Source organism: Planococcus citri, chromosome 5 (genome assembly GCF_950023065.1).
Source record: "Planococcus citri chromosome 5, ihPlaCitr1.1, whole genome shotgun sequence".
Lineage (NCBI taxonomy): Eukaryota > Metazoa > Arthropoda > Insecta > Hemiptera > Pseudococcidae > Planococcus > Planococcus citri.
This window is the reverse complement of record NC_088681.1, coordinates 22,004,885-22,019,875: the sequence shown is the minus strand read 5'-3', so window position 1 is coordinate 22,019,875 and position 14,991 is coordinate 22,004,885. Positions and strand designations below refer to the sequence as shown.

At 33.4% G+C, this 14,991-nt stretch overlaps 2 protein-coding genes across 4 annotated transcripts in view; one reads left to right on the top strand and one right to left on the bottom strand.

Annotated features, from left to right (window-relative positions):
- The window catches only part of LOC135849189 (uncharacterized), a 373,560-nt gene that overhangs the window by 232,409 nt on the left and 126,160 nt on the right, over positions 1-14,991 (bottom strand). The gene's annotated exons all lie outside the window — the stretch shown is intronic.
- Positions 10-6,840, top strand: LOC135847101 (uncharacterized). Of its 2 annotated transcripts, XM_065366516.1 has the most exons (8): positions 10-598; positions 946-1,332; positions 1,414-1,702; positions 2,245-2,381; positions 4,439-4,856; positions 5,871-6,238; positions 6,384-6,573; positions 6,659-6,840. In XM_065366516.1, the coding sequence occupies exons 3-8, from the start codon at positions 1,423-1,425 to the stop codon at positions 6,778-6,780; spliced, it is 1,515 nt and encodes a 504-aa protein (XP_065222588.1). In that variant the 5' UTR covers positions 10-598; positions 946-1,332; positions 1,414-1,422; the 3' UTR covers positions 6,781-6,840. The 2 variants fall into 2 exon arrangements, with proteins under 2 accessions (XP_065222588.1, XP_065222589.1); XM_065366517.1 differs by lacking the exons at positions 10-598; positions 946-1,332; positions 2,245-2,381 and having other exon boundaries at positions 1,566-1,702.

Here is a 14,991-nt window from a genome sequence, read left to right as displayed (position 1 = left end):
AGCATAACGTGGATCAGCTGTTGTTGACCATATGGTAAATCAAGGTGATATCTGGAAACAAATTCCAAATCATTTCACAAAGTATCTAAATACTTTATTTCTTAATGATACACTCAATATTACACAATTATACTTATCTAAAGCAATTTTGAATCATAATTATTATCGTCTCCATTTTCCTAGGGTACATGGTCACATTTCATTTGCAATTTCCAATTAGAAATTATCAAACAAATAATTAACGTAATCAAATTGATGGAAAAATGAAAAATCAACCCAACACAACGTACGTGATAATCACTTTGTAAACAAGCATGCCCCATCACATATCCATATGTTCTGTTCTGCTCACGTGGTCACGTACACATGACGAAAAAAAGTAAATACTCGATCGCTATTGGTTGAATTTCAAAATCATTTTTATACCAAATTTCAGAATACTAATGAAGTCGTCCATGTTGAATTGTTGATGTGAGAATTGTGCTTTGTGAATTTTGTAGAAATATCTAATCGTCTTGTTTGGATTATATTTTGTGCAATTTAAAGTGATGTCAACATTAATTCCGATTAATGGAATTCATTACGTTCAAGAATAAAAGTAAGTAAAATATTGAATGTATAATATTTACATCGAAATTATATCAACGTGTTTGTGCCAATAAACACATTGTAAATTCGTCTGTAAGTCTTCATGGCCGGATTAAGCTGAAAAAAAGTGTATTTATGATGCAACTCATACTTATTAGTTGAAATATGTACTTTTTCTAACTATTCACTGGCCCTATACACCCAGCTCTAATATTTACTATTGTTGACGAATTTACATTGTGTCCATCGGCGCTTCCATATAGTTCATGACTCGAGTACATAGATGTACTCAGATTGCATAAAGCTGATATCAAATTTGAAATACCGAATTGAAATGATAATTATTGTGTTTTGTAGGATATCCAGTACCCAGGTGCAGTGATTGCGTGAAAGAATTACTTTGGGAATACGTGACTCTTTTAGATAAGTACTCGACTCTTTTGGATCAGTATTCAGATAAAGGAAGTGATAGTCAGAAGAGCGTCAGCTTATTAGCGAATCATCCTTTCTCAACAAAACTTAAAAGTGCATCGTTAATTAATCTTGAGTCATTCTCTGATCCGGAAGAAATAAGCAGTGACAGTAGCAGTCAGAAGAGCGTTAGCATTTTGGCAAACTATCCCCTCTCAAGTAAACGTAGAAGTACTTCGCTTGATTTCGAGTCATTCTCTGATCACGAGGAAGATATAAGTCAGGAAAGTGTCAGTTTAATTGCAAATTGCCCCGTTTTCACCAAGTATAGACGTAAGTTTATTACAGATAAGCCAAGCATATGTGAAAAGTGATTCAAATTCTGTTATGGTACTTGATGTTTTATTTTTTTAGGCAACGAAAATGACCGATGAAATTGATTATTCAACTGCAGATTTAGTGTGCTGCGAGTTTAACGGTGCTGAGGGTGATGGCAGTGTAGCTGTGGGATATAAACCATGGGTGATATTGCCTGAAAATGAAGACGACTTTCAAAAAGTAATAGATGACTCCATTCCAATTACGATTAAGTGGCCGAAGAATGTAGAAGTACAACCACCTCCAAAAATGGCAAGAGCAGTAGCTAAACAGAAGAATTTGAAGTGGGAGCTATGGCCAGGAACAAAAATATATGGTGTTGGAAGTAAGTTGTATAAGATTTTACAAACAATAGATTTTTAAAAATAGATCAATAGCCATGTGAGAGGAGGAATGTGGTTTAGTTCCATAGCTTCAATGTCTAGTACAACTTTTTGTTCTCATATTTGCTATAAAAATTTGCAATTCTTACTAAACACGAAAAATTTCTCTTTTAATTGTTCTTGAATTTCAATGATTTGGCAAATTATAAAAAATTAAAAATTTATATAAAAAGAAAGGAAAACAAGAGAGTTCTATTTCGTAAAATTGATAAATAATGAGAAGCAAAATTTAGAAGGCCAATATTTCTGTAAACCTTTCGTTCGTCTTTACAAATTTTAAAGCAGTTTAAAATACTGGTGCAGTTTTTAGTATTTTCCATTTATTTCATTTCACTTAGTTCGATAATTTCCTTTATACAGAATCATAAAGTATGGTTACCTACTTGAAATTTAAAATAAAAGGGAAAGAGAGGGTCCAATCCAAATTTTTGTAAAAATCAAAGTTAATTTTTTGATTTCAATGTACATTGTTTTTTGAAAATAGGTTGGTTGGAAATGACGGAAATGGTCAAGAATATTACCACCACAGGACAGTCAAAAATCGACAAATCGAATAGAAAAAATTTTAAAAAAAGGGCTGATCCAGACCAAGAAGATTTGAAAGTCGCCAATTTGAAAAAAGTATGTATATAATTATACTTCAAGGAATTAGTGTAAATAACATCAACTTTCTATTTTAAATTTTGCTATTCATTCATCAGCATTGTGCCAGTTTTAATTATGATTATTAATGAAAGGATTTTCAGTTTCTGTTCTATGAAAAATTCTTTATTATTTTATTCATTTTTGTGTTTTGATTAGCGTTAATTGCCATAACTTGATTTTGACTTTATTGAACAAGAATTTGAAGAGCAAATAAAGTTACTAAAACATCGAAATTTTGCACATCCTACTTACAAACAAAATCATAAATGAACACGAAAAATCAATAATTGATGAATTATAGGTCAAAAGACTCAAAATTTTTCATTTTCATGTAATTATTTCTTCTTTCAATTTTTTCAAAACATCAAACATTTCTATTGTTTTGCAGTGTTGGCAAAATGAAATTAATTTTGTTTCGTTTTTCATAACGTTATGTAATATGGAGAAGCAATTCGTTTCGTTTTGTTTTCGTTTCGTTTTGCGTTTTTTTATTTCGTTTCGTTTTGCGTTTTTTTTAACATTTTACCAAACGAAATAATTTCGTTTTGCCAACACTGTTGTTTTGTAATACTAAGGCTACTATAAACTTCGTTATGGGTACGGACAGCCGCCATTGCCCATCCAAGAAATGGATAAACATGTTATCTTATCATAGTATGCATACAATTATGCATGTATAAAATGCAACTTTTTCGATTGTTCGCGGGTTCGGATGAACTTTCATGTGGTCTCAAATTAAAGACGATGAAATTCCCTATCGATTGGTGTTAAATTTTCATCATTTCGCGTAAAAATGACGATTTTATGAATACTTTTATTTTACTGATTTTTGCATACTATACGTACGTCATCTTTAAACTGAAAATACTCGAAATTTTCAGTGGACACATAGGTATTTGAGTACAGCAAAATGTTCGTGATTTTATCCTCTTTAAAATGAGATATTACCGAAAGCTCTACATGCAACCGTTCAAAAGTTTTCGAAGTTTTAAGTTGCGAAAACAAGCTGCGGATGGTAAGTATTGAACTTTGAATTAATATTACTCGAAATTTTCTGTGGACACATAGGTATTTTAATGCATCAAAATGTTCGTCATTTTATCCTCTTTAAAATGGTTGTTTACCGAAAGCTCTACCTTCAACCGTTCAAAAATTTTTGAAGATCAAAGTTGCGAAAAGTGGTTACTGATCAAAACTATAACTTACTGATAACACATGATAACCGTAATAACACAATTTGACCACTTTCCGCAACTTTGAAGTTCAAAAACTTTTGAACATTTGAAGGTAGAGCTTTCGGTAAACAGCCATTTTAAAGAGGATAAAATGACGAACATTTTGATGTATTAAAATACCTATGTGTCCACTGAAAATTTCGAGTAATATTAATTCAAAGTTCAATACTTACCATCCGCAGCTTGTTTTCGCAACTTAAAACTTCGAAAACTTTTGAACGGTTGCATGTAGAGCTTTCGGTAATATCTCATTTTAAAGAGGATAAAATCACGAACATTTTGCTGTACTCAAATACCTATGTGTCCACTGAAAATTTCGAGTATTTTCAGTTTAAAGATGACGTACGTATAGTATGCAAAAATCAGTAAAATAAAAGTATTCATAAAATCGTCATTTTTACGCAAAATGATGAAAATTTAACACCAATCGATAAGGAATTTCATCATCTTTAATTTGAGACCACATGAAAGTTCACCCGAACTCGCGAACAATCAAAAAAATTACATTTTTTATATGGAAAGTTATATGCATACAGATGCATTCTAATGTTGTTGTGTTCAAGGTTGGATGGAAGATGTCGGCTGTCCTTACCTGTATGAAATTATAGTAGCCCTAGTAATACTTTTACAGAACACAGAACAAAAACAAATTGATAAAATACTAAACTATTAAATATTACAGAACGTTATGACAGCCATTGAAAACATTTGAAATCCTGTTTTAGTATAATTATGTATTATAGTTAGATAGAATTTTCTGAAATGGAAATTTATTCACTCAATCGTTTTTCATTTCAGCAAAAATTATCCGATTCAAAAAGTAAAAAAAAAGAGCTCGCTGATAATACACAACAAAACATGATGAATCTAATGAACGAAATTGATGCTGGTATTATCTCAAGTACAGAATCGGCGCAACCTGTTACGAAAAAACCCATGCCATGTGGTATGAAGAAAGAACGGACACCACGTAAACGATCAACTCCGATCCCGTCTTCAGAAGATGACGACAGCCACACCGATGACAGCGACACCGACGACGACCAAATGAAAATCGAAGAATGGAGAAAGAAAGTTTCTGTCTTAGAAGCAGAACTATTGCTGGAGAGAAAAGATAACTCTGCATTGAAACAAGAAAACAAGTGTTTGAAGGATGAAGTCAAAACGACCAAACGAGAACTCAAAGAAATTAAAACGATTGCAACATCTCGTAAATGTTCGTAATATTTATCCATATCCATTACCAATATACTTATACTGCATAATTATTATTAATTGATAGGTAATTATTACTCACCCCTCTGCATACAGGGCAGGGTTGCAACGAATCCAGTACGAAATGGATTCGAATCCGAATCCACGAATCACTCCTGTTTTTTGGATTCGAATCGGATTCAAATAATTGGGTCTGATCCGTGGATTTGAATCGGATTCGAATAATTATGTGGATTTGTGGATTCGAATCTGATTCTAATCCACGAATCCAAATTTTTTCAACAAACAATGGTTTTATATGGTAATTTAAATTATTTAAAATAATTAGATCCCAATTTCAGTCATTTTCGAACTTTCAATCATAACATTACCATTCGATGAAATATCCTTAAGATTTGTTGGATTCGAATCCGTATTCGAATTCACAAATACGGGTTCTTTCCCAAAAATTTGTGATCTAAAACGAGAAAATTGAAAATTTATGGATCCATCAAAAAGATTTGAATAATTTCACGAATCCGACTTGCTTTTTCGGATTCAAATCATTGTCACAAATCCACATCAGATTATCGGATTCGAATAAATTTTTTCGAATCCAAGAATGGATTAGAATCCGGATTCGAATCATTTGGATTCAAATGTTTTGTAACCCTGATACAGGGGTGGCCTGATTGTTTCCTAGTATCTATATTTTACTCATTTGTTTACAATTGATGTGGATCATTGTGGAATTCTAGCTTAAAAAATTTTGCAATTTCACTGCATATAATGATATGGGTACTTGATATCAAAAGTTGTATAACTTTATTAACTTTGATACGATTTCTTTTTCAAATTTGGATCACTTCCTCCTCCTTAAATTTGAATGTGAACCATCCTATGTATAGTATTGATTGAATTTAGTGTAATTCAATAAACGATCCACATCTATTGATGAGTATAAACTATACTAAGTATTCTCAAATGCCAATTTTTTTTTTATCCCTACATTCATTTTGTTTTTATTCAATTTAAGATTTATCGGAGATGGAAGAAAAGCTGAAGGATATGCTAAATCTAATGAGGACTCCAGCTACTTCAGCAAGGCAGTGCGACGTGTCATCAGCTGTTACACAAAAATTGCCATCGTCTGTTGTTGAATTTACTCAAAAATTGCCATTGTCGGATGTTGAATCGACTCGAAACAAATCATCAGCTAACATTTGCTCACAATTGGGTTTATCATCAGCTGCAATCGAGCTATCAACAACTAACTCTTGTCAAGAAACTGTATTTGACGATCACAAAACCAAATCTATTTGTGACAATCTCGTATCTGACGGACTAGGAAACAAAGCTGAAGAAAAACCAGATGAAAGTGCAGATTCAGTTTTTAATGCAGTGGTGTGTATATTTCTCAAATTATTTTTGTGTCTTATCCACACTGCAGAGAAAGCCAGTACTTGGAATTTTTTTTTGTTTCTGTGCATGTCAAATTGACAAGGTTTAATTTGTTTCACTAATTAATTTTTTCCCCAAACATTTGCAGGTATTCTTTGCCAAATGTTCGAAAGTCAATCTGAGTTCATTTGTAAATGATGCGATGGATCGAAGTTTTGATGATGCGGAGATGGCTGAAAGTACTATCTCAGGAAAGGTGCCCAATTTCTACAAAAAACACCCTGAGCTGGCACAGCCACGAAAACAATTGGATCCCATAAAAATCGAAAGAATCAAAAGTAAGTGAATTATTTGAGAAGTACATATTATATGCAATTACAAGCATATGCATAGCTATTATTTACTTTGAACTTTAATTTTCAGACTACGCCGAGAAACATTTTCCCAATGAAATGAAGCTGTTGAATAATTGCATCAGAAACAAGTGTGGCAACGCGAAAAAAAAAGTTCAACGAATGAATAATCAGTCGTCATCGTTGCAGTAACCGAAGACTCACCGAGCTGAAATGGAGCAATAATACTAATAAATATGACTTTTTGATTTACATGTGGTCGCAATTCATTTCATCTCAATTCGAAAATTTATACCAGTTGTATTTACCAGAAGAAACCACCAGTGGTACCAGCCTACTGGGATTTTCGACACCCACAGGTAAAAATACCACTGGTAATCACGACCAGTTATTACATGTGGTGACAACCACTTGTAATAACCAGTCGTGATTACCTGTGGTATTTTTACCTGTGGGTGTCGAAAATCCCAGTAGGCTGGTACCACTGGTAAATACAACTGGTGTTTTTCCGCATGGGTACTTATAATCTACAGGTTCAAAAAAAAAAAGAATCCCCAATTAAATCGTATCCAAAACGTTACAAGTATAAATTCGTATTTACATTCGCGTCGTATTCGTATCATTTACTCAACGCTGAAAGAAGGTATTACTCACTACGTTTATTATTGGAGATGACATTATTCAAAACAGAAGGGACAAGACAGGCAGGGGAGCAGTTAGTAAAGGCCGCAGCAGCGTTCCGGATCGTTAAAAAAATATCTTCCTCATTAAGAGGCGTTTACACGTCTTATTTTTCCATTCGCGATGTTGAATTGTTGATGTTGCTCATTACGCCAGGCTTATTTTTATAACGTTACACTTTGGTCAAAATTTGAACACTTTGAAATCGAGTGTGGTGGCCTCCGGCTTTGGCGCGTGTATCGGGTGCACGGTGCAGATTTAACTCGTACGTACATTTATTTTACAAGCGAGTCGCGCACCTTGAAAGCAGATGTTATCAAGTCATAGGGTATTCGTGATTAACTTAACGCTACTGTATCGAAACGCGTGCCAACATTATTAACCAGGCAAATTATTCTATTAAATAACCCAAAACAGCTGATACTTTTGTATATACGAGTATTTACCTCTCACATAAGGTGGTATGGGTGCAGAAATTATTATACAGGGTGTCCTACGCACCTATAGTGTTGGATTTAATTAAAAAAGATGGATAAAAGAACCCCTATTGGTTGCCTATTTCGACTATTGAAGGGAAAGTGGTCTTCAAAATTTTCAAGAGGACTTTAGCGAGTATTTTTTTCAAAAAATTCAATGGGAAATTGGAGGGGGGGTTGAAAATTGATACATCTAGATCTAGACTCGATTTTGAAGAATGATAAAACGAGCATTCTCCTCACAGGTGTTTTCTTCTCGGTACCAAATGTACGTAAAATGCCAACCATGGCAGACGTTTGATAGGACACCCTATATAAATACCCCATAGCAGACATCGAAATCACTTCGGAGCAATATCCACCGCCAAGGGCAAGTTTAGCGGTGGCAATCACGTATGATAATGATTTAAACAAGTAAAACAAATATACTGCGGTATTAAAAACGTATTTATTCGGTACACGCAGCTCCCTCGCATTTACTTTCGCTGCAAAAGGCCGCTCATCGTTCGTGAAAACCGCATCGCGCAAACACTCCAGGGACCGGATACGGTGACTGAGGATGCCGCAGAGAGTGATGCGAGATGTAAGAAAATTTGTTGGCGTATTGTGATGATACTTGGGCAGCAAAGTGTACAGTCTGTGTACCCAATAGGGCCATAGACGCGTATAGGTTCGCGGAAGAACAATATACGGACGTGCGCATTTCTATATTAAATCTTCGTGGATACTATTACTCGTCGCGATTCCCACACTTTTTCAATACCGAAACAAAAGTACACACATATACGAGTATACGATGAGTCGATGAGGCATTGCAAAAGCATCACCCTCGCAATCGTTTTAAATCCCATAGCGAATTTATTGAAAAGGCACGCTTACGCTAATCTGAATTAACCAACGTCTTTCTTTCTTTTCTCTGTCTCTCTTTTGGATATATCGTGATTCGAGATTTCCCCTTTAAGCTTCGTTTCATTGTTACCGGACCCCCGCAAATTAATTATCGAACGTTCGTCGCGTCGCGTCGACGACCAAAGGGATGCGGATGTGGAGGTGCGCGTTTTGTAGCATTGCTCGGTAATTAGCGACGAAGAGATGAGAATTTTTCGTCGTATCGGCGTTTGACGTCGTGAGTTTGGAATATGGTTATTGAGATGGTCTCTAATTATAATTGGTAGAATTTTGTTGCTCTATTTTGGTCGACTATGGCCCCTCTTCCAGCTGAAAACTCGAGGTTATGTTCGAGAATGTTGATTGAGAATCACTTGACTGAATGGCGAATTTCTCTTTAATTTTAGCAGAACCTGGATCAATGAAGATTTCATTTTTTAAAAAGATCAAGTCGATATTCGAGAGTCTAATTATTCAATCTGAATGATGATTAAAATTTTTTTTCAAATGTCGTGTCATCTTGAAGAATGTTGCTCTAAAAAATCCGAAAAATCCAAAATTCGAGGATATTTCAACTGGAGTCATTTCAATGAAAATTCCTATTTAAGCTTGGTTTGAAGTTGGATTTAAAGAGTTTGAAAGTGAATAATTTCGGTCTAAATATCGTCGGTTTCCAATACAAGGGTTCTATGTCCATGTTTTTTTCCCCCAGGTTTTAAACGTTTCGGGTACGGTTATAGTATGTCTTTAAGTAAGTACTCATCAAAAAAATAAAAAATGTGGTTTGACAAACAACATTTTTTATTTTTTTGATGAGTACTTACTTAAAGACATACTATAACCGTACCCGAAACGTTTAAAACCTGGGGGGAAAAAAACATGGACATAGAACCCTTGTATTGGAAACCGACGATATCTAGAAGTGGAGTAAAAATGGTCAAAGAAGTCGAAACAAGAACGAATCGAAAAGAAATACCGAGTAGAAAAAACCATAAGATAAACAAGTTGCCTATCTTGAAAATTGAAGGGGCAAAATACGATTTGAAAATCCAAGAGCAAAAATCCAATTTTGACCATGGGGGTAGGTAGTACTTTGAAAAATGAACAAAATTACCTATTATGACTTTTCGCCTTACTTGCTAGTTGAAGGGGCTAAAAATGATCTTTAATTTCAAAAAAATCGCGATGAAAAAAATAATTATGGAAATGAATACTATTATGTCAAAAAATAAACAAGTTTTGTCATGATCACTTTTTTCCAACTCTAAAATTTAAAACGTTATTGAAGCTCAACAATTTCCGATTTGTTAAAAATCTCATTAAATTTACAAGTTTTGAGCTTCAAAAACGCCCCTTCAATTTTCAAGATAGCCCACACCTTCACATAACTTTTTTTCTTAGTCGTACCTTGTACCCAGTTATATCCAAATCTGAAATTTGCACCATCACTCTCTGGACACCCCGTAGGCATGTGTTTTGTGGTTTCGATTTTTTAACACTCCCCAGCTTCAAAAATGTGTATTTTTGTCATGATTTTTTTTTGTATTCTCAGACATTCCATTTTATTTTAGTTTAAACTGACTTCAGCTCAGTAAAATGATTTCTTCACTTTGAGACTTACAGGTCTCAAGTTCATATTTCACATTTTATGGCTTCTTTTTTTTTTTTTGGTCACCAGTAAAATTTCTCACCTACTTTAGGTAATTCTGTACATTTTTGTCAATATTTGAAAATTTAAAAATGTTTCACATAATTTTCAACAGTTTTCAAAGTAATTTGATTGCAGGAATTTCAAGAAGAAATTTAAGTACCTATCCTTTTTTAGTGTCTTTATCACCAATGTTGCTAATTTTTTGATCACTTTGGACCTTTTTGCCAACATTTTCTGGCATTTTCGCAATATTTACCAAAATTTTACCATTACTTCATCAACGTTTTGGGAAAAACAAGGATTTTCAATCTAAAAGCATTACACAAGATATTAAAACTGGATCTAAAATAAATTGGACCACTATATTTTTATAAGTTTGGGCCTCCCAATGGCCAATACATGATGGTTTACAGCGTTTATAATGCTTTAACTTATTGAGTGTTTCAACACCATTTAAACACAATTTCAACTTTATACATGCATTTTTGTGCAATTTCGTTGAAATTTCATCACTTTTTAAAAACAAATTTACGATAAGTATTTTTAAAACTTTTTCGTACATTTTTGGCAAATGCTGAAATTTCATCATTCATTATTGAATTTCACTTTTCAGCGATTTTAGTACTTTTTTGAGCACTTTTACGTCATTTTAACCCACTTTCAACACTTTTTCGTGCATTTTTGGAAAATTTTACCTAAATTTCATTACTTTTCGCTAATTTTCAGTGATTTTAACGATTGCTTGAACATTTATTTTTTTTTGCATTTTCAACAGCCAAAATTTTTCTCTTTTTTTGTCAAGTTTCAGTGATTTTAATCAATATCTTTTTGAAAGGTTTAACATCATTTCAAGAAGTTTTTAGCACTCTTTCGTGCATTTTCAGCCAATTTCACCAAAACTTCATCCCTTTTTGTTAATTTTCAGAGAATTTTAGTGTTTTTTTTTGTTTTTTTTTGGACATCACATCGCTTCAACAACACTTTTTCCCAGATTTTTGACAAATTTTATCAAAATTTCAATTTTAATAAGGTGAATTTCAAACAATTTTTGTTCAACACAATTCTTATGATTATGAGGTTTTATTGATATCTTTCAATTTTTCAATAATTTTAAATTTAGTTTTTGATTTTTTTTAAATTTTAATTTCAGCAATAAGGAAGAATAATTTTTCAACATTTTTTTTGTTGAAAAAACAGTGAATTTTTCAAACAAATTTTGCCTTTTAAATAATTTTTTACAATTTTGCCAACATTTTGGGCAATTTTAAAGCTGTAGCAAATTTTCAATAATTTCACACACATTTCATTGCAAACGCAATCTTTTGAGTAAGTATAATCTTTAGTGAATATTTTTACAATTTTTTCACTATTTTTCATGTGAATTTTCCTCATTGTTTTTCAATGTTTCAGTATTATTTTTAATTTTTTTCTGTAATGAGCTCAACGTTCTATGCAATTTTTGAAATATTTTATCAATTTTCACGATTGTTGGATAGAAAATTGACGGATGGTTTTGAAAAAAACAACCATGGCCCATGAAATTGGATTTCACAGGAGACTAAAATTAACATCAAGGTGATCTGCATTTCGAAGCCAAAAATTAAATTCAGTTCAAGTTCTTTGTTTTTCTTCGCTAAAATATTTGAAAAATGCAAAAAAAAAGTTTGAAGTTTGAAAAGTATTGCATGTTAATCATTGAAAATGTGGACTGTGGTTATTTTTTGAACGAGATGCCTCGAAATTTAAAATCATAAAAAGTACAAAAAAGAAGCTATGAAGAATAAATTTTCCCAAACTGGTTTAAAAAATTGGTCAATTCATTCAAACTCCTCTACGAAGTGCCCAGGTATCTACTCGTACATTATAGAGAATCCAATTTTTAAATCAAGATTTATCCCTTGCTTTCTTTCTACCCTTCCTTTAAATGTACAAAAAAATCATAGAATCAGATTCGGTCATAAATGAGTTCAAATCTACACCAACTTCTACCTTATTTCCTACTCGAATATTTCAACAACGACTGCAAACAGCAGATACGATAACACATTAGCTCCGAAAAGCGACTCATTGTACCCATACCAGTCCAAACCTACGCATCGGTTTCGCTTTACCGATTCGCGGTATTTACGCAAATGTTACCCGAGCACTGAGCAGATACAATCACAAACGTGGGCACGCGACTTTTAATATGTAAACTTGGAAATATGATAGAAAAAAACACACACACACACACTGTACAAGGTAAATGGTATGTATACCTAATGGTAACGAAAGTAAAACAGACAAAGATGGAGAAAGAATTCGGGGTGCGTTGATGTATAACAAAGACACCTGCATGCGCCCGAACACCCCATGCATGACTCACCGGGTTTACACACGTGTCAATGTAGGAATTAATTAAAATTGGAATGAAAAAAACGACGAAAAAATAAAAGAAAACCGAGATACTCGTAGGTAGTAAGCACTAGGAGCGTTGGTATGGAAAAACGCGCCACAAAAGGTACCGCTATGTCGAACAAAAGTCTAATAAGAGGGATTTTTTTCAATACCTTGGCAGGCTACCTTTACCTTTACCTTTTACCTTGGAGTATGTCAAAGGCGCAGCATAATAAAGGTGTATTTTTATGGTAATCGTAACCTATATTTGAGCAAGAGAAAAAAAACACAAGCACACGCGCACTTTAATAAAAACAGGTTTTCTAAGACACGCGTCAGACCGGTTTACGACCTTTTCTCTTTTTGCCTTTGACAGAGGTACGATGCGATTTACGAGATGTTTAAGTGAATTGAAAAAAGGGGGATGTGAAACAAGTCGTTAAGTCGTTTAGGTACAAATACTTGAAATGAATGAGGACCGGTTGTAGAGTAGGTAATCTTTTCTCCATATTTGGAGGATAATATGAGGGGTATGTTCGCGAAGGATTATCTATATTGGCGCCAATTTTTTTACCAATCATTAGTGCATAAGTTTTGCAAAAGTTGGGGATTTTTCACATGAAGATAATGTAGGATTTTTTATTTCAAAACAAATTACGAAGGTTGATTACATACATAATTTTTGATTACTTAAGAGTTGCTTGTGTTTTTTTTTCATCATTTTCAAAAATTAATATAGATCAATGATCAAACAATTTTATTATTAATAACAAGTTTTAGTTTGAGCATGAACTAAAATTAAGCGCTGTAATAATAAGTTTCGAGTATATGAACAAAAATTATAAACTACATGAAAAAACATTATTTGGAATGCTAGATGAAACATTTCCAAGTGCACAAGAATGTGTATTATACAAAGTCCCTCATTTAGGTACCTTAATATTTTACATCATTATAAGGCACGCATGAGCCGTCGTCGCCACAATCATAATTCATCACATGATTTGCAGCTTTACCCTTACCAAGAATGTAAAAATTGTTTGAATCCCACGCACAATTGACCAATTTGGCCGTTGTTGAGTCGGTTCCTCCACCTTTCTTTCCTAAAATAATACGGCCATCCACGCAATTCGGATAACCTTTCAACAAGGGTTTCTTACCATCCGTGATTCCATTATCTTTACCAACCTTATTGCAAAATTCTGACAATTTTTTAATATCGCAACAATCTTTTGTAGGATCTACCCTGAAAAAAATTACATAAAGGTTGATCAATTCTTATCACGTTATCAAAAAAATTTCAAGCCCGAAATTGAACTGAAAAACTAGGATAGCACAAGGCCTGCTGAAAGTGACATCACAGCGTCGAAAGCAGCGCCTCAAATTAACCTTTGGAAGTTGAGAGATGCTACGAGGGTTGGTCAATAAGTAAGTTTCACATGGCTGTAGATTTTGAACCAAGAGGGGGGGGGCATTTTTGGACAAAATTAGAGGAAATGTAGTTCCCACATTTTTGACCAGGCGTAACAAAATTCATTTTGCATTTAGGCACCTTGCTTGTACAAGTATTTTACAGCCTTATTCGTAAAGTGCTGTTGAAAAATTTCATTCAAAAGTTAGAAGTCAAAAAATTATTTGTAGCATCAGTCGTTACATTCTTGGTACATTTTCTGATGAATTTTTTTTTGTAACTTTAAAAAATTAATTTTTCTTTCTCAAATACAACGGGTATTCCCAGGTAAGATAGGCGAAATGATCCTAAAATTGTGATGGATTTTTGTTGGGTACTTTCGAAAAAAATTTCCAGCGCAATTTCCGCCCCCCCCCCCGCCAACCCATTCCCTTTCTGTATGCTTGAGTGGTGGGGAAAAATTTAGGTACCACGCGGAATGTATAGGGAAAGCCTGAACCTTTCAACACGATTTTTTTCAAAATTTTTCATCATAGTGAAGGGGGTAAAATTGACAAAAGAAAACTTTGAACTGTCACAGTTTCCAGATTGAAGGGTTAATCACAAAAACTGTTTTTGCCAAATTGTATCTTTTTACAAGTACACACTTCCTTCCTACCAATCCATAAAATTGTAATTTTGTCTGTAAAAAGCTCATAGTCTGTTGTTGGTCCAAATTTAAAAATTCCTATTTTTGCCAAAATTATCAAAAAATCTTACATATTTTGTGAAAATTGCCAAAAAAGCACCTATTTTGCCGAAATTTTCAAAAAATCTTATCGCTAGAAAGTCTAAAAAGTCCCATTTTTACCAAAATTGTCGAAAAATACATTTTTTTGACGTTATATTAGGAAAATCCTAATATTTTTTGCAGAAATGTC